The 26688-nt window shown below is 40.5% G+C and overlaps 1 protein-coding gene and 1 pseudogene across 4 annotated transcripts in view; one reads left to right on the top strand and one right to left on the bottom strand.

Annotated features, from left to right (window-relative positions):
* Window positions 1–640: 640 nt before the first annotated feature.
* The window catches only part of LOC137095082 (putative RNA-binding protein Luc7-like 1), a 38633-nt gene continuing 12585 nt past the window's right edge, over window positions 641–26688 (bottom strand). For 2 of the 4 annotated variants that reach the window (XM_067461298.1, XM_067461295.1), the window contains 7 exons: window positions 22284–22394; window positions 10883–11026; window positions 10449–10625; window positions 9418–9506; window positions 8850–8879; window positions 6352–6522; window positions 641–2557 (listed from right to left, as the gene is read on the bottom strand). In XM_067461298.1, coding sequence (XP_067317399.1) covers window positions 2416–2557; window positions 6352–6522; window positions 8850–8879; window positions 9418–9506; window positions 10449–10625; window positions 10883–11026; window positions 22284–22394 — 864 coding nt within the window. In that variant the 3' untranslated portion in view covers window positions 641–2415. Of the gene's footprint in view, window positions 2558–5225; window positions 5288–6351; window positions 6523–8849; window positions 8880–9417; window positions 9507–10448; window positions 10626–10882; window positions 11027–22283; window positions 22395–26688 lie in introns of all 4 variants that reach the window. The other 2 variants (XM_067461297.1, XM_067461296.1) reach the window with 2 other exon arrangements.
* On the top strand, window positions 16607–18121 carry LOC137095265 (AT-rich interactive domain-containing protein 4B-like; annotated as a pseudogene).

The raw sequence follows: 26688 nt of genomic DNA, 5'->3' as shown, positions 1-26688 counted from the left end.
GGCACGACTGGCTAACTAGGCGGAAAGGATATGCCGGTTTATTACAGGTCTTACCTATGGACCAGAATACAGGCCCTATTTCTGCACCGTTGTTGTCAAAACCAGTGTGTGAACATGCAAGAGGGTGATGCAATCATACTAAACACTGACTTCAATCTGTCCAGGATATTTACTGCATTGCTAGACTGCTGGAACATCCCATTCCACATTCCTTCAGAGGCAGTCAAGTCATTGAATCCTAGAGTTGAAGGGCCCCCAAGGGCCATTTAGTCCAAGCCTTCTGCCTTGCAGGAAAAGAACAACCAAAGCAATCCTGACAGATGGCCCTCCGACTTCTAGAGAAGGAGCCTCCACTAGAACTGGAGGCAAAGTTTTCCATTGTTGACCAGTCCTTCTTATGGTCCGGGAGATCTTCCTGGTGTTCAGGTGGTATATCCTTTCCTGTCATTTGAACCCATGAGTTCCAGTCTCCAGGGCAGCAGAACACAAGCCTGCTCCCTCTTCCTTGGGACATCCTTTCATATTTTTAAACCTGGCTCCTTTCATATCTCCTCCCAACCTTCTCAGTTGACAGCAGATAGGTTCAGGCAAGTTCCGGGCATTAAAGTCACACTAGAAGAAAGCACTATCCACTCCAAGCCACAAAGGTAAGTTTTTAATGTGAATCAGACTGGCAAAGAGGACAGCATCTTACTTACATCTTTATTACTTAGACCAAACTCCTCAAAAAGGCAAGCGGGGAAAAGAAAGTGCTATTAAGGATCAAACCACGCAACCGCAAACAGCAAACATAACAATTCCATGGAGGGGGATGTATTTCTAATACTCTGTACACTGAATGCGGTATGCTCCGCTGGCTTTTCTGACTGGGCCCAGTGACTTCCCAAAGGAAATGGGGGAAAAGGAACTCTAGTTTTCCCCCGGACCAGATCCTGCCCATCCCAAATGGAGGCAAAGGTGCAAAGCGACAGGAATAGGAAATAATCCCCCTGAATGAACTCATTTGCATGATGTTCCTTGCTCTGGGTTCATCCATTCTGCTAGAAACCACAAGACATGAAACAAAGGGGCCAGAGAACACATGCCTCAACTGTTTTGCTGAGGAAAAGGAAAATTCAGCAACAAAAAGAAAATACTACATACATACTAAGACAAACACAATCACGTTAAACCTTGACATTCTGCAGAAAAAAAGACAACAAGGTGAGGGGAGGAAAGATAATGAAGAGGCACAATAAAAATGGGTCCAGAGAATTGCCAGAGAGTTATGAAAAGCAAACAGGAAATCAAAATGTCCCAAAAAGATGAGCATAGCACTGGTGAAGCAGAGACAAATTGTAACTTGGCTATTCCTGTTCTCAATGTGCCCTCATTCAGTTGCTGCAAACTGTTAGCACAAGACCTTGGTATAAAAAGATCCCAAAGGCTGTCCTGCCCAGTTGGTTAACAATAAATGTTCTAAATAGGCTAGCCTTAAGACAAGCTCTCCTAGACCGCTGCAAGCTATTTGCAACTGAATCCTGTTGAATACGTTCCCTCCCCTTAAGGGCCTCTCAGCCAGGCAATAAATATTATCTATAGGTTGTTGTAGGTTTTTTGGGCTGTATGGCCATGTTCTAGAAGCATACAGCCCGAAAAACCTACAACCCAGTGATTCCGGCCATGAAAGTCACTGACAATACAATATTATCTATGTCCAGTGGTCTGCTATTCAAAACCTACATATCTGGACACAAAAACCAGATTAAAAGAAAGAACAAAAAAAATCAATTGGGTGAAATTCAATGTGTTAAAAGCCGTGTCAATTCATATGGATGAGACAAAATAATCTATAAAACATCAATTTAAATCTGAATTCTGTGCTACTTCAACAGGGTGCAAATACAACTACCAAAACCAACCAAACAAAAAAACTTCATAGAATTATGGTATCGTGTTGTTCCAGCTATCCCCAAATTACTTGGCTAAACTAGGCTGTCATGCCAATTAAACACAGCCAGTTTCACTAGCTTGTATTGAGCTCATGTTGAGAAATAGGGGAAAGGTACCGGTGCTGCCGAGGTTCTTCAATATGTTGTGAACTTTTAAAAAGCAAGTGGCTCTTTAAAAAAATGTACATGAAGGGGATATGGGTTTTCCCAGCATGTTACGCTCCCATCCACAGGTTTGCAGCATTCTGCCTAGGCCACTAATCTGTGTTAAAACTGGCGGCTTGGTCTGTTTGTGCCTATTAAAAACAAAGGCTCCGTCAATGGCAGAGAACTGTTACACTATCAGCTTGGCTACTTGCAGAAAAAAATAAGAAATTTGGGGCTACAAAAGTTGTGCCATATTCAGTTAATATAAATGAAAATTTTGGACTGTGTAGAATGTTTCTCAAGACTATATACAGTACAATGTGGATCTCGCCAGCGTTCAGATCTCGCCGGCCTCCCGCTCCTCTGACCTCTTCGAGCGAGATTTGCCGTTGGTGCTCTCATGCCGCTGTTCAGAAGAGCTCTTCTCTTTCTTCTCTTGCTCTCGTGATTTCTCCCTGGAAGACGGGTCTCTAGAGGATCTGAAGTGTAAATCAAACAACACTATAAAGACAAAACTATGTAAGTTCTTACACCTATCTTCTACCTATGTCTACGTATATAGCAAAAGTCAAAGTATGTCTGCATAGACCTCTCTATGTTTGCATGTCTTTTCCAAGATGGCCCACACATCCACAGAGCCCTGCAACACCTGCCAGCAACAGATTGAGGCCAAACTTGGCGCACAGACCCATCACGACAAAGAGACAATACTGGAGAGGTTTGGGGGGGAGGGAACTGACTCAGGATGATGGGAGTTGTGATTCACCCACAACCAAGGAGCACTGTGAACTTCACTGGCAATGGATCTGAACCAAATGTGACACACATCTCCACAAACTTTAAGTACTGGCTGGGTTTGTGGGAGATGGATACAGGAGCATGGGAGCTGTCCAGAAAGGCTTGCAAAACTCATAAATGGAAATTCAAAGGCCAAAACCAAACAACGACTAACAGCAAAAACTGGAGTATTGTCTTCAGCTGAATTCCTGGCATAACCACCAGAATGATGTAGTGAGCATATCAAAGAATCGCCGAATGATGGTGTGTCTCTGATCTTGCCGTCCCAGCTTGAAATACAGTCTCCCTGTGTGCATTAGGATATCTGCTTCAAGCACAAGAAGTGCCCAAAACCACATCATGTTTTTAAAAAAATTCTCCAGTGCCTCACAGAGATGGCATTCACAAAGTTAAGAGAAGCAAACAAAAAAATAATAATCAAACTCTCAGTGAGTAGATGGCTGTGTGAGTTCTCTACGGCAATATTTTGCTATTCCTTCCAAAGGTAGGAATGTTCCTACCTGACTAGGGGTTCTCCAATCATGCTTTTTTTTACCCAATGCTTTTAAAAACATTATGACCTTCCTTACCTTTCCTTTGCTCCCAGTTAATGACACATCTAAAATGTCTATTTTATTTGTCGCACATGTCAGTTCTATCCTACAGTTTACTCGATATGTAATGTTTCCTACTGTTATTTATCGTCACAGAGGCCAGAGAGATAAGTGAGGAGAACTGCACAAAGACAGGATAGGCCTGCTTTGTCTCCAAATGCTATCTTGCAAAGGAAGCCCATTACTCCCAGTCCCAAGGGAGACTGGAGAAGACACACTAAGGCCCCTTATACACTACCATGTAACCCTGATTATCCAATCAGATAATCCACATTGTCTGCTTTGAACTTGATTATATGAGTCTATGGTGCCATAAAATCCATTTCAAAGAAAATAATCTGGATTTTATATGGCACTTCTTTACCTCTATTTCCTTACTGTTGCTCATGTGCCCTCTTGTTCTGAAATCAACCTGCGGAGTCATCCAGTTCAGGAAAACAGAACAAAAAATACATACAGGGGCCTCTTCCAGCATATATGCATGCTCCACCTTCTTGCAATGTGCATATTCAGAGAACAAAGACAGAGAAGCAGGGCTCCCATTTCCATAATCTGGCCATGGATCCCAGCTTCAGAATGCAGTACTCGGGAAGTGCCTAACTGTTGAACGCAATACTATTCCTTATCTGTATAGCCCCAATGATAAAAAAGAGGAGAACCATTTTTGTCCAAATAGATCACTCCATAAAACTCCATGGTTGACCGTACACTATTTTATACCCTTAATCAAGCCTAGTTTGCCTCCCAGGTTTCACTGATGCCTGTAAGCACCACTAGGAGAAGAGCGAGACACAAAGGATGGCAAACACATAAAAGATAATAGTAAAACAACCTGGTGACTCTGCAGCGTTAAATGTTACAGGCCATACCTTTCATCAGCTAAGGAGAAATACGTACAAGCACCTATTACCTTTCAGTTCATGTGAAGGCTCTTTTGGGAGGAGGCATTTGGATTTTGGCACAAAGAGCAACACAAGCGGAGCTACAAACAAGACTAAAAACCTCCACCAGGACAAACTGGCAACTTTGAATGCAAACTGAGGTGGTTGTGGTAGTAGTAGTAGTAGTAGTAGTAGTAATAATAATAATAATAATAATAATAATAATAATAATAATACTTTAGTTACTCGGGGTTGTTAGCTTCAACAGCATATGTTATTCTCTTTTATTATACTGTTCCCCCAACTTTTAAATCTTTTTTGTTCTGTTTTTAACTCATTATATTGTTTATTAGCACATTGAAATTAGCTTGCATGTTTTAATGCTCTTTATAAGTTGCCCCGATATCTCTTAATATAGGCTGAGGCTTCAATATTTTAATACAGACATACTGATAAATAAAGTAATAGGAGAGAGTGGCAGGAGCTGCAGCCAATACTTTTCTCCCTTCACCCTGCAACACAGCACTGAAATCTGAATGTTATATGAACAATGCAGGAGACGGGGACATCCCCATATTTGTAAGCATGCTAATCATCTATCCAACATTATCCTTCATTAATGGTTTCACATCTTCCTGAAGTTTACATACTTATTTCAAGACACTATATTTTTACAAAGGCAATGGATCAAAGTAATTGTGATTATCTTTCTGAGGGAAAATTACAGTATTACCCTCTCTTTCCAGACTTCTGGGGCCTTACCATTCTCTCCCGCTGCCCAGCCCCAGATATGACCATTCATACAATTCCTCTCCCTAGGGAACACTCTCAAGATGGACTAATGCACATGTGAGGTTTCTGAAGTATTCCCTTACCTGCTTTTTAGCAAAAGTAATTACAGGGTCTTCCTCATTTCCTAAATGTCCAAACTTCTTTTCTTTATTGTTCATGTTCAAGACAGATTTAAAAAATGAATTTAGTATCTCAACCAATAGATAACACACACCACATTTCTAACAGCTTAACTTTCCAATCCTCATCATTTTCATTCACTTGATCATGTAGCAGTAGACATTATCAGTCACATTACTCTGGAGGCCCAAGACTGCCTCATGTTAAACCACATGAAATATTTTTGTCAGGAGTCAAGTGAGTTTCGTGAAACTTCTCACTATGATTAGCATGACTATTTAAAGAAAGGATGAATGGACCATCTTTTGGGAGAACTTTGTTTTCCTGCCTGGCAGAATAAGATTGGACTGGATGGCCCTTGGGGTCTTTTCCAATTCTAGGATTCTATGACTCAAAAAACTTGGTATATTTTCAAGAAACTGAATCCAGGAGCTGAATCACAATTGGAGGCCAAGTCTAAAATTCCTGGCACAGCTAAAGCCATGTAACGTAACACTGTCAAATCAAACCTATCCAATCAACCCTTCTTGAATCTCCACATAATAGGGACCAGTTAAACCAGCATGCCAGTCAAGTTTACTAGTTACTTTGCATTGACACATCTGCACCAATGGCTTTGACTTCTCATGGGTAGCACTGAAAACCTCTGTCCCTAATGCAGCACAAATTCTAAACAAATTTATTTTGATTCCTCACTGAGCTTGCCTTTCAACAGGAGAAAGTTCTGCTCAGAGGCAGGGATTTTATTTAGGTGATATGTGAAGGGAGACTTGCAGGTCTAGCCCACAACCAAGCCCATGAGTACTAAATGGAGCTCACAGTACAATGAGATTGACACAGTCTGTCATCAGAGTCTCCACTGGAGAAAAAGAAACCAGAGGTCACCTCAATTGTTAATTGCCCTACTTGATTATTTGTTTCTTAAGAGTTCATCTGCTGATGGGCTTCGGGAATAACTGATTGGCTCTTTGGCCAATTCTAATTTCTCACACCATTCCCAATCCCGTGTTTGGAATCAAACTCGGCTCTCAAACCTAAACTACTAGACAAAAAGTCTCCCCAACAGAGCATTATGACAGCAGGGCATACTTATGTTTGGAGCTCCTGTCTCTGGATCCCCGCCGGTGGCCCCAGGTATGGCTGCGAGAACGGCTGCAGTGGCGCCGGTGCTTCTCCCGCTCTCGGGATTTGGAGCGGGATTTCCGTTTCTCGCGGGAAGCAGATCTCGAGCGCCTTCGCCTCCGCTCTCGAGACCGAGACCTGGATGGAACACAAAAGGACACGCTGCTTCATATCTATCAGTGTCAAGTATTCCTACATAGAATTCCATTTGATGCTTGATATCAGTATACCACAGAACATGGGCAAACTTCAGCCCTCCAGGTGTTTTGTCTACCGACAGTTCGGAATTGTGGAAGTGGAAGTCCAAAATAACTGGAGGGGGGGCTGAAGTTTGCCCATACCTGGTTTAACCTATTTCATATCTTACTGGTCTACGAATTAATTCTGCTGGTCAAGAGGAGGGCAAATACCTCTTTGTGTTACTGTAAGTGCCCGCTATAAAGAATTATGTTGCTTCGAGGGAGATCAATCAATATCAGATCCCCACTCCGCTGTGCCACCAATTATAATGATACCCCGCTGTGTCCCCAATTTAAAAAAAAACCCGGGCACTAGCGTATTTGCGCATCCACACAGCTTGGACAGGGTAGTTAAACAATCTCACCACTGTCACACCAATTATAAAGGTTACCTCGATGGGTACTAAGGATGTAATCAATCCCTACTTTGTTGTGAAACCAATTATGATGTTTGAGGGGTATCTTTAAGTTTCTTCCGCTGCCACCAAACTGTAATGTAAGGGAACACTCTAGCTGTCAAATATTAAGATCTATTTTGGGGCCACCAGACACTGTTGCCTTCTTTTTGTTCTTTTAAAAACAGTTGAAGTTGTTTAAGAAACTTTAGCCACAAAGGCACACTTGACTCAGGCTTTAAAATTTAAATAATCAATGAAAGTTTATTGATTGAAAAAACAGGAAAGTAAGTGTAGTTCAATATCTTGGCTGTTACAGAGAATTTTAGTCTTGAATAAGTAGCGGTTACAATAATGTTCTATCTTTGTTACAATAAAAAGAGTTTCTTCTCTTCACCAACAAGAAAACTTAACAAGAACTAAATCTCTGTCAGGTTTTCTTCTGTAGCTCAGATACACTAACCTAAGTCCTATCTAGCTACAACCCAGCTATATCCCTAATAGCTGTCCAGTTTGCTTCAGCTGACTTGCTGGCAAACCACTGGCAAACTTTGCCCTATCCTAACTCCTAAACCACAAATTTCTAACACATCCTTTCTCTTCAAAAACCTAATCTTCTACTCCCTCTTTCTCTGAAGCCCTTTTCCCCCTCCAAGCCTCTCTAAACTCCGCCTCCTTTTCTAAACCAATCCTGGTCGATCTCTGCTGACTCAGGCCTAAGACACGCCCCCTCTCTAAACTCTCACTAAGATGGTGCCTTCCCTGATCTAAAATGGCTACTGCTGCTTTGCCAGGCCCACCTAAGCTGCAAACTAGCTGGCAGATTTACTCTAGGCCCTGCAATCCTGCCTGCAAAAGGTAAGGGACCTTTACACCCGCCTCTTTGAAAGACAGCCATAATGCATCTTTGCCTGAGAACAGAGTCTCCCTGGATGCAGAAATATGCAGTCATCTACCTTTAATGTTTATACAAAACTGCCATGTGACATCATTAGGGATTTTAGGGTTGAGTGACATTAGTTTTCTAATTATCACTCTATTATATCTCTTACTGTTGCGAGTCATCAGGCACAGGGCAAGAGCTTTTATATTCCCTTTCCTCCACTGACTATTCTTTGTCCTATCGAAACAAAGATGCTGACAGTAATGCAATTATGTCATCCAATCAAAACAGAAATCTTAGATAAGATGTCACTGTAGTTCCTGTTGTAGTCTTTGGCTGCCTGCCATTTTGATTGCATCAACCAATGACCTTACAAGGAAGATTAATTGAAGGTCAAATCTGCTATCTCAGTTTTGACAAAATGCAGACGTTCTCATCCAGGAGTGGAACTCTCTGCCCTGGAGTGTCATGGAGACTGCTTCTTTGGAGGCTTTTAAACAGAAGCTAGATGGCCATGTGTCAGGAGTGCTTTGTATGTAATTTTCCTGCCTCTTGGCAGAATGGGGTTGGACTGGATGGCCCATGAGGTGTCTTCCAACTCTAGGATTCCATGTCTTTGCTCACCTTTAATAGGCTCACTGCCTAGCATTAACCCATTTCTTTGTTCCCAGTAACTCACACAAACACTCATTCTAATACACATAGCTTCCTGTATTATACCTTGTACATCGTAGGTTACACTATAGGTTTTGCTCTGTATATTTCCAGGCCTTAATCAATGAAAATAAGCCTGGCCTGTAACAACTGGTTTAATAAATCATGTTTAACCATGAGTTTTGATGACTGAGGAGAAGTAGGGCTCTAACAGAATTCTAATACTTTTATCAATTATATTATATTATATTACAAAGAACCCCATCTCTCATAGAAACCTCAAAGCAAGCTTACCTTCTGCGATCTCTGTTTCTTGATCCCGATCTAGAAAAAGAAGAATAACTCAGAGAAGCTTAGATTTGAAGGTATGCCATTCTGGACAAGTTCAAATTAAATGCTGTTCACAATAGAAGAAATCAGTGATAATTTCAGCAACAAGAATGAAACCATTTAAGAATACTATGTAAGAAAAATCAAGAACGAAATAATAAACTGGTTATAAAAATGTGGGGTTCATTGAAATTTCATATATGAAACAGAATCAATTTTCAGACACAGAGCCCTAGCCACAAAACCTGCTTTGTTCCTTGCCTACAAAGTTGATTATGTTCCTAAATTATAACCTGCAGGTTACACTTCCCTGGTTCACCCTGCAAATATAATATCCAGTACTGTCTCTATTCTTACAGGGACAATGGCAACAGCTGGCCTGAGGAGAACCATTTACTGTTCACAGGCTACAGTTCAGCTCCAGTCTCTGGCACACTAGTTCTTGGAAAATTTACATAGAAGAGGAAAACTTTGTAAACTGCTATGCCATGACACTATGAATCCTTTGCAAAGACTGACTGAACTCACTCACCGTTGTCCCATGTGTTCCTCGCGCTCTCTTTCTTCTCTCCGCCTCAACCGGTCCTGATTTCTCTTCTCCTGTTTTTCTGCTACAGTTTTCTATGAACATACAAAGAAGCTTGTCAACAGAATCCATACACTTAGGAAACAAAACATGTCTGTGACATAAAACAGAGTGACTGACAATCTGGTGACATCCAACTACCTCCTGAATTGCTGAAGGCCCAAGACTGCCTCATGTTAAACCACATGAAATATTTTTGTCAGGAGTCAAGTGAGTTTCGTGAAACTTCTCACTATAATTAGCATGACTATTTAAAGAGAGGATGAATGGACCATCATTTGGGAGAACTTTGTTTTCCTGCCTGCCAGAATAAGATTGGACTGGATGGCCCTTATTACAACTTATTACAGAGCACGTATTAACCGCAAGAATATTAGAAAGAAAGTAACACTTAGCGGTTACTAACTGCTTAAACTCACTAAATATTGTCAATCTGTTCTACTGGTTAGATATTTTTACTTTTAATACAAGGTCTGCTCAGAAATTCATATTCACTTAGTGACTCCTATGTTATCTGCTTATGGACAGAATTTCCTCTTTTATCTCATATACATGAAATTCAATGAAGTCAAATGACAGATCTGTCAGTAAGCCATGAAGAATGGCACAGTAATCTTAATGTTGAAAAATTAAGCAAGATTCATGTAAATGTATTTAATGACTTGATTTATATCCCACTTCTCCCAAATGGGACTCAAAGCAGAATATGGGAAATGATTATGCCAAACTATGTGCAGTTCAGAGAACTGGCATAAGTTGCGGGCAAAACATAAAACTCGACCAGAAGTCTCATAGCATAAGAAAAGAGGAACTTGTCTTATAACAGGTTTGATAATTCAACTCAGGACTCTCTATCAAGCCTTGAGTCAATTTTAGGAAACAGGTGGGGTAAACAGAGATATAAATAACTAAGACTGAACTGAGGCCTTTCTACAAACAAAGCAGGTGCTTTTTGCCTGGAGAGTTCCGGCTCTTACCCGCAACTGATCCAGCTTCTCACGGATCTGAATGAAGCCCAAATGCAGTTTGCCTCCAAAGTGATCTGCAAGACGACGATCATTGTCATGGAGACCAAGGTATGCAGAACAGACTTCACAGACACGTAGCTTCTGTTGCTGAAAGCTGGATGCAGGCATAGAATTGCGGTACTCTTCCTGTGAAAGAGCAGAGGCAGCTTAGCATCCAGACCTCCATAAGCTGCTCCTTTGATCCTTTCTTTTCTCCATATCACTTTCTCTGAGCAAACGTTACTAGATTTACCCTTTTACGTAAATTAATATACCAGAAGTAAGCCAAACAGCCACTGTGTAGCATATGCCAAATTAAATACACATGAAGCTCCAAAATATATATCATCATTCAGAGCAGTATTTTTCAAACAAGTTTACTGCCAAATCCAAGCAATACAAACCTCGGCTTCTTTCTTTTTTGCTCGCACTTTCTCAACTTCCATCAACATCTTCTGGGACTCATTCACATTTCCTTCTGCTCCCAGCTGCTCAGCTTTAGCCAGGAGTTTGCCAATGTCTTCATTTAGTTCATGAACCTTTTCTGCCTAGAAAGAGAGGATTTTGGGAATGCTGCAGCTTTAACATTTTGGGCTTTGGTTTCAATAAACTGATTCAATGGAAACCACTTTCCCTATGCTTATTTTGTGGAAAATTCAGATAGGTTTTTCAGTTATGATGAAGTAGACTGAATTGACTTTATTTTTAAATTGTTACATGTTTGAGCTACTTTAATCACCATACAGATTTATTTTTAAAACATCCACTGAACGCTTTAATTCTTGTCGTTTTCTGACCCAAATAAGAATTTTATTATTTTTCAGCAAGGCTTTAAGTGCACTACTGAAAAGTGCATAGTGAATTTGTGGCTGAGGTTAACATTAAAAAATATTCTAGTGGTTGCATTCACATTTTAAAAATGAGTCCATCTCAAACTATCTGATGTGAGAAACACTTTATTTATTATAGAATGTACCAGGATTTATAATGAATCAGGTCCTAGTACATGTGCACCCATTGTCAGGGGTTCTTTGGCCATCTGTCAGAGGTACTTTGATTGTGCTTTTCCTGCATGGCAGGGAGGTTGGACTAGATGGCCCATGTGGCCTCTTCCAACTCTATAATTCTGTGATTCTATTGTCTACTGTGACGATGTGTAACTTTTATTCTCATGTTTATGTGTTGTTTAGACAGTGGCTGATAAATGGTAAGTATGAAGGAATATATTTTGTTGGAGATGGTGGCTTGGCGTTAGCTGGGTTGCCATAGCAACAGGGGCGGAGCCAACTGCCTCTTCACAGGGCAGCTGTTTTGAAAGTCAGTCAGTAAGTCGGTGAGCTACTGGGAAGACTGAGTCTCTGGGTGGAGATTCAGGGAATTAATTGGTGACCAATGGGGTTACAGAAAAGGACCCGGTAGTCAAAAAACTACAGGGGGTTATTGATTCTGAGTTAAGAATCAAGGTTTGGCTGGGAGCTAATTCTATTAATAAGCCTTTTAGCTTATTTGTTTTATTAGGACAGTTGTCCAGAAGAGTTACATCTGCTTATAGAAACCTCTTGAAGTCTGTGCCTGAGATTACTCATGAAACCTTACTAATGTAACCAATCAAGATTTGTGCCTCTTGTGAAGAAACAGTTAAACATGTTATACTCCTGTTAAAATAAACTTGTTACTGTTTTCCTCAAGCCTAGCCTGATACAATTTCTCTCAAGGCAAACAGCCTGCATAAGAAGCAAAGTCAAGCCAGGGACAGTAAACGCTACGCTATCAAATGAATAAAGCCTTCTGTAATTAATAGTCCCTTTATAAAATAGCTCCTAAGCCGATATTGATCGTTGCCCAACTTTTCTCACAGATTAGGTGGCAGTAAGCTTTAACCACACGCCTTCACAATTGGTGGCAAGTGACGGGATACCTTTAACATCTGATTTAGTGCCTAAGATCGCCTAAAGGAAAAATCTTGAGGTAAAAGTTGGAGCCAAAGATGGCGGCTAAGAAGCAAAGCAAATTAACCAAGGAGGTTGAGGCTTATCAAGAAGAGGGAAGCTCAGACTCAGACCAAACTCCTACGTCTGAGTTACAGTATAAATATCAGCTAGAGTTAAGGAAATTGGAAACTGAGGCACAGGACAGGGCGAGACAGGCAGAAATGGAAGCCCAAAAGAGACAGGCAGAAATGGAGTTTGAGGAGAGGGAAAAAATCAGACAAGCGGAGGAGAGAGTTGGGCATGCTGAATTACGGAAAATGGAATTAGAAATTGAAAAACAAAGTTTAACTCTCCCTCAGACACAAGTGAATATACAGGAGAGACCAGAGGAGATCCCTATGGATCATATTTTGAGAAAATTCCCGATACAATAAAGAAGACAATGTTGAAAAGTTTTTAATTTCTTTTGAACGATGCTGTAAGGACTTCAATGTGGCTGAGGAAAAATGGATGGCATATTTAAGGCCACAGATTTGTGGTAAACTCCTGGAGATTTACAGCGACATGGCAGAGACAGAACATAGAGATTACTCTAAGTTCAAACAAGTCCAACAGAAATTACAGCTGACACCTGAATTTTATAGGATGAAGTTCAGGACGATCAAAAAGGAAAAATATGAGTTGTTCTCAATTAGCCTCCAAGCAGGCACAATACTTTGAGAGTTGGATCAGAGGCACTGAGGTAAATGACTTCCAGCAGCTCAAAAACTTAATTCAAAAGGAGCACTTTTATCAACAGGTTCCCCTTGATTATAGATGAATTATACAGGATGGAAACCCCAAAACTTCAACACAAGCAGCTATCATGGTGGACCAGTTGATTATTTTAAAGGAAGGATTTAAAGATGAAGAAGGAGTCAGGAAGGAAGCAAGACAATCCCAACCGCCATTTAAAAACTTCCCTAACAGTCAGCCAGGGAGAGGCTCTGCAGTAGAAAACACCACCTGTAGGATGGCAGGCACCATGCATCACTGAAACCTGGTGGGATGACTCCTATCGCTGGAATGTAGATATCGAGGGGTATAACCTCTTTCACAGAAACCGAACAAAGGGGAGAGGAGGTAGAGTAGCCTTATATGTCAAAAACTCTTATGCTGCAGAAGAGATTCAAGACAGCAATCTGGGAAACCAGCTTGAAATCATCTGGATAAGAATCAAGGGAACTGGGACTCAAAAAGATGTCGTTGTAGACGTCTACTACAGACCCCCAAGCCAGGAGGAAGAACTTGATGAAGTCTTCTGCCAACAGTTGACCAAACAGGCACAGAAAAGAGATGTAGTAGTCATGGGCGATTTCAATTATCCCGATATTTGCTGGAAAACAAACTCGGCCAAGAGTACAAGGTCCAACAAATTCCTCGCTTGCCTTGCAGACAATTTCATGGTCCAGAAGGTAGAAGAGGCAACAAGGGGATTGGCTACCCTTGATCTCATCCTAAGAAATGCGGAGGACCTGATCGATGCGGTCGAAGTGGTAGGATCCTTAGGGGCAAGTGACCATGTGCTCCTGCAATTTGAGGTACAAAGGAAGGCCGAAACTAAGACAAGTCAAACCCGCATTTTGGACTTTAGGAGAGCTGATTTCCAAAAAATGAAGGAAACGCTGAGCAGCATTCCGTGGACACAGATACTAAAAGACAAGGGAGTTACGGATGGATGGGAATTTCTCAAGAGTGAAATACTCAAGACGCAATTGCAAACCGTGCCAACAAAGAGAAAAAACAGGACAAGTGCAAAGAAGCCAGAATGGATGTCCAAAGAACTTCTAACTGTGCTAAGACACAAAAGAGACATGCACAAGAAGTGGAAAAAGGGAGAAATCACCAAAGAAGAATTCAAACAATTAGCCAACACCTGTAGGGAAAAGGTCCGCAAGGCTAAAGCACAAAATGAGCTCAGGCTTGCCAGGGACATTAAAAACAATAAAAAGGGCTTCTATTCTTATGTCAGTAGAAAAAGGAAAAACAAGGAGGCGATAGGACCTCTTCGCGGAGAAGATGGGGCAATGCTGACAGGAGATAGGGAAAAGGCAGAACTACTTAATGCCTTCTTTGCCTCGGTCTTCTCACAAAAAGAGAGTCTTCAACCTCGGCAAGATGGAGTGGATGAGGGATTGGAGGACATCCAACCCCAAATTGGGAAAGAAGTCATCCAGGAATACCTGGCCGCTCTTAATGAGTTCAAGTCCCCAGGGCCAGATCAACTACACCCCAGAGTATTGAAGGAACTAGCGGAAGTCATTTCGGAACCATTGGCAACCATCTTTGAGAGTTCTTGGAGAACGGGAGAAGTTCCAGCAGATTGGAGGAGGGCCAATGTGGTCCCAATCTTCAAGAAGGGAAAAAAGGATGACCCAAACAATTACCGTCCGGTCAGCCTCACGTCGATACCGGGCAAGATTTTGGAAAAGATTGTTAAGGAAGCGGTCTGCAAACACTTAGAAACAAATGCAGTCATCGCTAATAGTCAACATGGATTTATCAAAAACAAGTCATGCCAGACTAATCTGATCTCTTTCTTCGATAGAGTTACAAGCTGGGTAGATGCGGGGAATGCCGTGGATGTAGCGTACCTGGATTTCAGTAAGGCCTTCGACAAGGTCCCCCATGACCTTCTGGCAAGGAAACTAGTCCAATGTGGGCTAGGCAAAACTACGGTGAGGTGGATCTGTAATTGGTTAAATGGACGAACACAGAGTGCTCACTAATGCTTCCTCCTCATCTTGGAAAGAAGTGACAAGTGGAGTGCCGCAGGGTTCCGTCCTGGGCCCGGTCCTGTTCAACATCTTTATTAATGACTTAGATGAAGGGCTAGAAGGCATGATCATCAAGTTTGCAGACGACACCAAATTGGGAGGGATAGCCAATAGTCCAGAGGACAGGAGCAGAATTCAAAACGATCTTGACAGATTAGAGAGATGGGCCAAAACTAACAAAATGAAGTTCAACAGTGACAAATGCAAGATACTCCACTTTGGCAGAAAAAATGAAATGCAAAGATACAGAATGGGGGACGCCTGGCTCGAGAGCAGTACGTGTGAAAAAGATCTTGGAGTCCTCGTGGACAACAAGTTAAACATGAGCCAACAATGTGATGTGGCGGCAAAAAAAGCCAATGGGATTTTGGCCTGCATCAATAGGAACATAGTGTCTAGATCTAAGGAAGTAATGCTACCCCTCTATTCTGCTTTAGTTAGACCACATCTGGAATATTGTGTCCAATTCTGGGCACCACAATTCAAGAGAGATATTGACAAGCTGGAATGTGTCCAGAGGAGGGCGACTAAAATGATCAAGGGTCTGGAGAACAAGCCCTATGAGGAGCGGCTTGGGGAACTGGGCATGTTTAGCCTGAAGAAGAGAAGGCTGAGAGGAGATATGATAGCCATGTATAAATATGTGAGAGGAAGCCACAGGGAGGAGGGAGCAGCTTGTTTTCTGCTTCCTTGGAGACTAGGACGCGGAACAATGGCTTCAAACTACAAGAGAGGAGATTCCATCTGAACATTAGGAAGAACTTCCTGACTGTGAGAGCCGTTCAGCAGTGGAACTCTCTGCCCCGGAGTGTGGTGGAGGAAGCTTTTAAGCAGAGGCTGGATGGCCATCTGTCAGGGGTGATTTGAATGCAATATTCCTGCTTTTTGGCAGGGGGTTGGACTGGATGGCCCATGAGGTCTCTTCCAACTCTTTGATTCTATGATTCTATGATTCTATGCAGCCTAACAGTACTGAGGGAAATAAGGGCTGTTTTCATTGTGGAAAATTAGGACATTTTAAGTCTCAATGTAATCTCCTGAGAAAAGAGAAGTCCACCTTCTTCATTAGAAAAAGCAATATCCCTGAAAAAGAAGTGGAACCCAGTGCTAAGAAGGACTGCACTGAGGTAGTTCAAAAAGGGGAACAGATTGAAAAACAGTGTTTGTTTGTGGTACTAAACACAGTCCCAAATGACTATTTGGAACCCATCAAAATAGATGGAAACCTGTTGCAAGGGTGGAGAGACACGGGTTCTGAAGTTTGTGTAATTCATCCAAAGATGATATCTGAGAGGTATCAAAATCCTACTTCTCAGATTAATTTTAAAGGTTTAGGACCAGCGATTACTCTTTGCCTATAAGATATGGCAATTGGACAGGCATGTGGGATTTTGCCATAAGTTCAGAGATCCCTTACTCATGCTTGATTGGAAATGACCTGGCCAGAAGGATTAAGAAAATATCAGAGTTACCTAAAGAGGAAAAAGACTTGAGGGTGGTACCTCAGAAATATAATGAGCATCCAGGTAGAGCCAGTGATGAGAATATAGAAACAGTGGTTCCTGCAGAACAAGTGATAAATTCCGAGGAGAAAAAAAAGCTGAAAGAATCGTTGACATTAAAAGATGTATTACCTTCAGCTCCAAGTAAAGAAATTAACTCTGCTGAGCTCACTGACAAAGACAATGAAATACAATCAAAAGAGAAAGCTGAAGAAAAGCAGACTCTTGATTTGACGGTAGAAACTGATGAGAGTTCAAAATATTCAAGAGCTTTCTGTGAAACAAAGGTCCATACACCTGAAAGATTAGTTGAAGTAAAGATAACTTCCAACCATGATTCGTTCACTATAAAGGTTCTAGGTGATCGCACAAAAGAAGTTTTGAAGCTCGGAATTGTGGTTGAAGTTAAGAATCTAAGTGAAACATCAAAAAAGAAGAGAGACATTTTGCTGAGAATAAAACATTAGATCAGCTTCTCCTTACTAAACCTGAACACTTCGAAATGCCTACAGCTGAAAAGAAAATAAGCAGAGAAAGAAGATCTAGTTATATATCGGAGAAAAAATCTTCATCTTCCAGCAAGGAAGAAAAAGAGAATACAAACCAAGCTGATGGATTGTTAAGAAAAGTGATATACACTGACTGTTAGTCTTGATAAAAAGACAAATCTCCAGTTCCAAGGTTTAAAGGTTCATCCAGACAGCAGTGATGAGACTACAATAGAGAAAGACAGTGTTCTTGTTCATTCTTCCAACGATGGTGAATGCTCTTCAATACCAAGAAAAAATGTTCAAGGAACTACAAATTCTTCACTAAGACCTGATGCTACGTTGAAGCAAACCTTTATTCGAGCCTTAAAACTCAATGAAAGCAGAACTGTTCCTGATAATTGGAAGATCAGGTTGAAAGAAGAAGCTCCAGCAGCAAAAGAAGAGAAAGGAGAAGGCTTCCTACAACAGCGTTGTGACTTCATGGAAGACCAAGAGACTCTTAGTTATGAACAACCTGTGATTAACTATAGAGACTTAAATCTCTTCCAATTATTCAGACTTGCTCATAAGTTTAAAGGAATTGATATTAAAAGACTGATATATGTAAAAATATTGAAATTATATGTCAGTAGTCACAGGGAAATTAACCAAGTATATTGCAGAAGAGATAAGAAAAATGTTAGAAATGTGAGACTTTGGTATCGCATACATGGATATTACTGAATAGCTGATCAATATATGGTTTGTATATAGTTATATGATGTTGATATTATCCAAATTATTTTTGACCATTCTAGTTGGTAGAAAAGTCAAAAATAATCCCTATGGGTTGGGAGGTGTGACGATGTGTAACTTTTATTCTCATGTTTATGTGTTGTTTAGATAGTGGTTGATAAATGGTAAGTATGAAGGAATATATTTTGTTGGAGATGGTGGCTTGGCGTTAGCTGGGTTGCCATAGCAACAGGGGCGGAGCCAACTGCCTCTTCACGGGGCAGCTGTTTTGAAAGTCAGTCAGTAAGCCGGTGAGCTACTGGGAAGACTGAGTCTCTGGGTGGAGATTCAGGGAATTAATTGGTGACTAATGGGGTTACAGAAAAGGACCCGGTAGTGATAAAACTACAGGGGGTTATTGATTCTGAGTTAAGAATCAAGGTTTGGCTGGGAGCCAATTCTCTTAATAAGCCTTTTAGCTTATTTGTTTTATTAGGACAGTTGTCCAGAAGAGTTACATCTGCTTATAGAAACCTCTTGAAGTCTGTGCCTGAGATTACTCATGAAACCTTACTAATGTAACGAATCAAGACTTGTGCCTCTTGTGAAGAAACAGTTAAACATGTTATACTCCTGTTAAAATAAACTTGTTACTGTTTTCCTCAAGCCTAGCCTGATACAATTTCTCTCAAGGCAAACAGCCTGCATAAGAAGTAAAGTCAAGCCAGGGACAGTAAACGCTACGCTATCAAATGAATAAAGCCTTCTGTAATTAATAGTCCCTTTATAAAATAGCTCCTAAGCCAATATTGATCGTTGCCCGGCTTTTCTCACAGATTAGGTGGCAGTAAGTTTTAACCACACTCCTTCACATCTACAATGATTTTACTTTCTTTCTTGGAAATCTGGCAGGGACTGGCACCAGCCACTAGACCATCACTATCTGAAATTATCCCAATGAGAGTAAAACCAAGAAATCTATATGCTTGCATAAATGCCGATTCACCAAACTTGCATTCACTCCATGAGCCTACTAAAAGACAGACTAGCATTTTGGTTTAGACCAAGACCAGCTGAAGTATCTGCAAAAGACAATTCACTGTCTTAGCCCAAATCTGTCTTGCACACCCCAATGCAACATGTACAGAAGATCAGTGAATTGTTTGCAACTAAGAATGGAAAAGTGGGGGGACTCAGGTAACAGTACAAGAGGGTATCAATTATAGATGAGCCTCAGTGATCACAAAGTAGATACGTTCCTGGGCTTTCCTGACATAATTTTTTTTACCAGAAGCAGAAATATTATAAAAAAAGAAATAATAATTATTTGTTTAGGACATTTCTATATTGTCTTTCTAAAAGATCTCAACGCGATTTACAACCATAATTAAAACATAATATAAAATAAACCATTAAAATAATCCCAAATCAGTCCTTATTGGATTGAAAATGGTCAAAATTTGTTGTTCATTCGTTCAGTCGTCTCCGACTCTTCGTGACCTCATGGACCAGCCCACGCCAGAGCTCCCTGTCGGCTGTCACCATCCCCAGCTCCTTCAAGGTCAGTCCAGTCACTTCAAGGATGCCATCCATCCATCTTGCCCTTGGTCGGCCCCTCTTTCTTTTACCTTCTACTTTCCCCAGCATAATTGTCTTCTCTAAGCTTTGCTAACTTCTCATGATGTGGCCAAAGTACTTCAACTTTGTCTCTAGTATCCTTCCCTCCAGTGAGCAGTCGGGCTTTATTTCCTGGAGGATGGACTGGTTGGATCTTCTCACAGTCCAAGGCACTCTCAGAACTTTCCTCCAACACCACAGCTCAAAAGCATCTATCTTCCTTCGCTCAGCCTTCCCTAAGGTCCAGCTCTCACATCCGTAAGTTACTACAGGGAATACCATGGTTTTGACTATGCAGATCTTTGTTGCCAGTGTGATGTCTCTGCTCTTTACTATTTTATCGAGATTGGACATTGCTCTCCTCCCAAGAAGTAAGCATCTTCTGATTTCCTGGCCACAGTCTGCATCTGCAGTAATCTTTGCACCTAGAAATACAAAGTCTGTCATGGCCTCCGTATTTTCTCCCTCTATTTCCCAGTTGTCAATCATTCTTGTTGCCATAATCTTGTTTTTTTTAATGTTTAGCTGCAACCCGGCATTTGCGCTTTCTTCTTTCACCTTGATTAGAAGGCTCCTCAGCTCCTCCTCGCTTTCGGCCATCAGAGTGGTGTCATCTGCATATCTGAGGTTGTTAATGTTTCTCCCAGCAATTTTCACCCCAGCTTTGCATTCATCAAGCCCCGCACATCGCATGAATACAAGTTTAAAAGGTTGGGTGAGTATGCAGCCTTGCCGTATGCCTTTCCCAATCTTGAACCAGTCTGTTGTTCCGTGGTCAGTTCTTACTGTTGCTACTTGGTCTTTGTACAGATTCCTCAAGAGAGAGACAAGGTGGCTTGGTATGCCCATCCCACCAATAACTTGCCACTATTTATTATGATCCACACAGTCAAATGCTTTAGAATAGTCAATGAAGCAGAAGTAGATGTTTTTCTGAAACTCCCTGTCTTTCTCCATTATCCAGCGGATCTGGTCTCTCGTTCCTCTGCCTTTTCTAAACCTAGCTTGAACATCTGGCAACTCTCGCTCCATGTATTGCTGGAGTCTTCCTTGCAGGATCTTGAGCATTACCTTACTGGCATGAGAAATAAGGGCCACTGTACGGAAGTTTGAGCAGTCTTTCGCATTTCCCTTTTTTGGTATGGGGATATAAGTTGATTTTTTCCAGTCTGATGGCCATTCTTGTGTTTTCCATATTTGCTGGCATATGGCATGCATCACCTTGACAGCATCATCTTTTCAAATTTTAAACGGTTCAGCTGGGATCCCGTCGTCTCCTGCTGCCTTGTTGTCAGCAATGCTTCTTAAGGCCCATTCAATCTCACTGCTCAGGATGTCTGGTTCTAATTCATTCACCATACTGTCAAAACTATCCTCGATATTATTATCCTTCCTATACAGATCTTCTGTATAGTCTCACCACCTTCTCTTGATATCTTCAGCTTCTGTTAGATCCCTACCATCTTTGTTTCTTATCGTACCTATTTTTGCCTGAAATTTACCTCCAATGTTTCTAATTTTCTGGAAGAGGTCTCTTGTCCTTCCTATTCTGTTGTTTTCTTCCACTTCCATGCATTGCTTATTTAAAAATAGTTCCTTATCTCTTCTGGCTAACCTCTGGAATTGGGCATTTAACTGGGTATATCTCCCCTTATCACTGTTTCCTTTTGCTTTTCTCCTTTCTTGGGCTACTTCCAGTGTCTCAGCAGACAACCATTTTGCCTTCTTGGTTTTCTTTTTCTTTGGGACGTACTTTGTTGCCGCCTCCTGAACAATGTCGCGGACTTCTGTCCATAGTTCTTCTGGGACTCTGTTTACTAAATCTAGTCCTTCAAATCTGTTCTTCATTTCCACTGTATATTCGCTAGGAATGTTAGTGAGATCATATCTAACTGGTCTGTGTATTTTCCCTGATCACTTTAGTTTTATTCTAAATTGAGCAATAAGAAGTTCGTGATCTGAGCTACAGTCAGCCCCAGGTCTTGTTTTCACCGACTGGATGAATGTCCACCACCTTTGGCTGCAAAGGATGTAGTCAATCTGATTTCGGTGTTGACCATCTGGTGAGGTCCACGTATAAAGCCGTCTTTTAGGTTGTTGGAAGGTTGTTATACACAGTGAGTTTTCCTGGCAAAATTCTATCAGCCTGCGTCCCGCTTCATTTTGTTCTCCCAGACCATGCTTGCCTGTGATCCCAGTTGTCATTTGACTTCCCACCTTGGCATTCCAGTCTCCTGTAATGAAAATAATGTCTCTTTTTGGTGTATTATCCAGTAGAAATATTTGTCAAAATTAAACAGTCTAAAATACCTATGGGGGTAAAATGTGACTATAAAGTACAGATCTTAGTCTTCTGCCACCATCAGTGAAAAGGTAATCTACACAGGAAAGTTTTCAAGTTTTTCCTAAAGGCCAAGAGAGTTGGGCCTGCTCTTATCACTTCTGGCAAAGCATTCCAAAGTTTTGGTGCCACACATACGAATGTCCCATCTCTAGCCAATTTTAAGTGATGGCTGTCCCTGAGCTGATCAGAGGGGAGCACTTCATAGAAATAGGTATATACATGACAAAAAGAAGAGTAGTTCAACGTAATTCAGCAAAGTGTGGCATGAAATTCTCCACTGAAGAAGTAATGTCCAGGAACATGCTAAGTTTTTTAACTGGGATACCTGTACTAAAGCCCTTCCAGCTTGCACAGGAGGCCATCACACATGATTTGACACAGTGGATATACCTTAGCGGCCACTTCAGCACTGATCTCTTCCTGTGTTTCTGCAAGCCGTTTCTTCGCTAGTTCAGTTCTTCTGTCACATTCAGCAATGAAAGACTCCAAGTGGTCCATTGCCTGCACAGGTACAAAAGGCAGAAATTATAGTCTCTCACTCCTGATGTGGACACAGATATTGGTGCATATCACCTTATATTCTCCCCTGTTGAAAACAGCTTTTGGGACTTCCAGTGGAGGTAAGATGACGACAGGACAGTCCCTCTGAGAGCTCCTCGGAGGGGGTATCGCGTTGAGGGGTTTGGTAGAGCGATAGCTCCCCACCTTCAGACGGATCGAGTGCCGAAGGTGCGCTAAACCCGAACGCAAGTCCCGGGTCCCGATAAAATCTCCCACCCCTCAAGGGAGGGGGATTAAGTGGATCCGGACGAAGCGAGGGTAGCAAACCTCTCCGTGAGAAGCAGCCAAAAGGCTGCAATAACTGTTGTCACCCCCGCCTTCCACTAAGAAGACTGCAAGAAAAGAAACTGCTTATGGAGGAAAAGAAACGTACGTTTCCAAAGAATTAACTGTGGCAGAGCTCTACTGTATCCCCCCCCCCCATGTTAGAAGGGAGGGCGGCATATTGACAAGAATAAAAGAATATTTAAAACGAAATTTGAATAAGCAGAAAGTGAAGGATTAACAAAACTACGACTAAATACAGAGGATTCCGGGAAACTAAGAATTTCTCAAAGACATTTGATAATAGTTGATGGTTAAATGCGAAAATTCATGAGAAAATTGAAATAAGAGGTAAATTGATTCGAAGATTATTGAAGATTATTAGAAGGCCCTCCCACTCCCGATCCCAAAAGGATTAATTTGGCAGATAATTTTACTGAGCATTTTTTAATATGACTAATTTAACAATAAATAATTAATTAAAAAAGAAAGGAAGAACCCTGACCTTGATGCCACATTATTTGGTCTATGGATGGCTTCTTTATAAACAACTGAACTGGAGAGGCGGGCTTAGAGAGAGTGGCGCGAAGAGCCAGGGAAGCAGGAAGTAGAAGTACGAGTGGCATTGCAAAATACCTCGCCACCAGAAGTGACGTAAAATGCAGGGCGAAAGGCTGAAGAAAACACCCTGCCACCAGAAGTGACAGAAGACGCAGGTCGTAAGGGCAGAAGAAGCCAGGGAAGATTAAGGGTGGAAGGGAGGCAGGAGAGTGGATAAACTTCATAAAGAAATTACTAAATCAAACTCTAGTATATATAAATGTAATCAAATAAGAGATCAACTCAGGAGTGAGAGGGACTTTGGGAAGAACTATATTAAGGAATATACAGAGCGGCTGGAGGAACTGAGTAGAAGAGTAAGAGAAGCAGCAAATCGGCTGGACAGATCGGGTAAGTGGCTTGGCGGCTCAGCGGGAGGCAAGAGGTGTGTGGGAGAAGACCCAGGCGGGGGTAACGGAGCGTCGGGAGGCAAGAGGTGTGCGATGCGTGGTGGGGAGAAGACCTAGGCAGAGAACAACGGATCGCTGGGAGGCAAGAGTTGGTCGGGATAAGAAGAAGCCAGAAGAAGGAATTTAAAAAGAGAAAAGGGGAAAGAAGGCCACATTAAATTTAGTTAGGATAATAATACTAAAATATAATTAAGTCAGACAAAACTAAATTATTAAAAGTGAATGAAGTCAAAGAAGAAATATTAAATATATTAAATCTCAATAATAGAATGAATTTAGGGGGCACTGACAGAATTGATTTCCACCAAAATTAATTATAACTGGTTATAAATTTTCATGTGTATAAATAAAGATTAGACTGAAGTGAATGAATAATAGTGAGAAATTAAAATATAAACAAAAATTCAGATAAAATATTTCAACTTATATAAAGAGAGACAGTTTTTGATGAATTAGAAATTGATTTATCCTCCCCCCTTATAGATTTAAAAGTGACAACCCCTAAAGTAAAAATGGATAAAGACAAAGAATTTAAATTGACCACAACTACGAAAAGAGGGTCCCAAGGCTCAGAAGAAATAAAAATGAAAGATATATTGAAGGAGATTCAGAAACTATCTATAAAACAAGATACGGTGGAAGAAGAAGTTCATGGGATAACTGAGAAACAAGAGGCTAATTACAAAGCAATGCAGGAGGAATGGAAAGTGATGAAAAAGGAAATTAAAGAAGAATATGGGGCAATAAAGAAAGATGTAAACCAACCACGTGATGAAACGAAAGAATTAAAAAAGGATAAGGAGAAAATAGAGGAGAACCAGAGTAAAATACAAAAAAAGATGAAAGAGCTGGATAAGAAACAAGAAAAATTGGAAAGAGAACAGGAAAAGCTTCAGCAGACGGAATTTGACTTTCAATTAAGACTAAGAAACGTATGGGAAGTTCTGAAAAAAGATTTAAGATAAATGGTTCTTAAGATCTTAGCCCCAAGTATTGAATCTACTGAAGACGAATTGGGTAAAGAAGTAGACAAAATCTTTAGGATAACTACTAATTACTCAAAAATAAATAAAACACCGAGAGATATAGTCGTGTAATTTACAAAAAGAAGAGCCAGAACGAAGAGAGGGGAGGCCAGGGGACAGCACCATCTTCTCTCCTGCATGTGCCATCAACTGGAGATCCCTCCCCCCAGCACCAACTGCCGCTCTGAGCCAGAGCGAAGAGAGGGGAGGCCAGGGGACAGTTCCACCTTATCTCCTATGCTATTCTAATAATATAATATAATATATATTGTATAAACATATAATATTTATAATATTATAATATAATGCAATATAATACTAATACTAATAATAATATATTATAATTATATATTTAGATTACATGTAATATTACTAATAATATTACAATATAATTGGTATAATATAATATAGCAATATTTAAAACTGATATTGTACTATGCTAATAAATATATTGTATGTATATATACCTTGTAAGCCGCTCTGAGTCCCCTTCGTGAGAAAGGCGGCATATAAATGTCGTAAATAAATAAATAAATAAAAAGAAGAACAAGAGATGAGATTCTCTACAATAATAACAGAAAGCCAACATTTTATAAAGGAACGAAGGTAGTGATGCTCAAAGAATATCCACAATCTGTCTGAATAGAAGAAGAAAGTATCTCTTCTTAACGGAAGAACTGAAGAAAAGGCAGATCAGATTTCGTTTGGAGCGCTACAAAGGTATCATGACAACATATAAAGAAGAAAAATATTGGCTAACATCTGAGGATAAGGCTAAAGCCTTTTATGACAGATTGATGAAAGAAATGAAGAAAGATAAGAAGGGAATATCTCCTTAAAAAAGCAATCAGAAGAAAAGGCCAAGACCCGGATCTCTGGAAAACGATGATGAGGAAGGTGTTCAGACACAAGGGGCGTCTGCACTAAGCAATGTGGATGAAGACATAGGTGCAATAGGGACTGGGATGGACAATGAAAAAAATAATGATGAGTGATCAACAAATAAAATGTTATACAAACAATGTGAATGGCCTTAATTCCCCGCAAAAATGGAAAAAAAACTCTTCACCAAATTACTCCAAGGCAATTATAATATCATAGCCTTACAAGAAACACATATCTCCCAGAGACATACACTTCATTTAACTAATAGTAAATTAGGAAAAGTGTATTATTCATCAGATGAGAAGAAGAAGAGGGGAGTAGCAACTTATATCAGGGAGTCCATGGAATCAAAATTAGAATTTAAAGATCAAGAAGGAAGAATTTTGAGAGTTAGTGTATTAATGGGAGAATTAAAAATTCTGGTATGTAATATTTATGCACCAAACGGCCCAAAAAAATCTTCACAAAAATCTTAAAGGACAAATTACTGAATGCAGAATTTGATGAATTAATACTTTTGGGAGACTTTAATGGAGTCCTATACAGTATTTGGGATAAAACAAAGAAAAGTAAAAAACTAAAAGATGGGCATACTATCCTCCCTCAGAATATAATATTACTTAAAAACGAGATGGAACTTGAAGATGTTTAGAGAGTAAAAAATTGGGGGGGGGGGAGATTACACATTCTATTCAAACAGACACAAAACAGGGTCTCGGATTAATATGATCTGGTTATCAAAAACTCTCCTCACCAGAGTAGACGAAATAAATATCTTACCCAGAGAGATATCAGATCACTGTCCGATAGATATGGTGATAAACAGAGTAATCAAAGTTTGGAAATGGAGATTGAATGATAACTTACTTTAAAAAGAAGACATTAAAAATACAAGGAAATAACTAAAGATTATTTGAGATTAAACCACATTGAGGAAACTAAACCTCAAATTGTATGGGATGCACTAAAAGCGGTGTTACGGGGTCATCTGATACATCATAACTCAAAGATTAATAAACAGAGAAATAAAGAGTTAAAAGGAATCGAGGA

Source organism: Anolis sagrei, chromosome Y (genome assembly GCF_037176765.1).
Source record: "Anolis sagrei isolate rAnoSag1 chromosome Y, rAnoSag1.mat, whole genome shotgun sequence".
NCBI classification, from domain to species: Eukaryota; Metazoa; Chordata; class Lepidosauria; order Squamata; family Dactyloidae; genus Anolis; species Anolis sagrei.
Note: the sequence above shows the minus strand (reverse complement) of the source record. Positions and strands in the feature narration are given on the sequence as shown.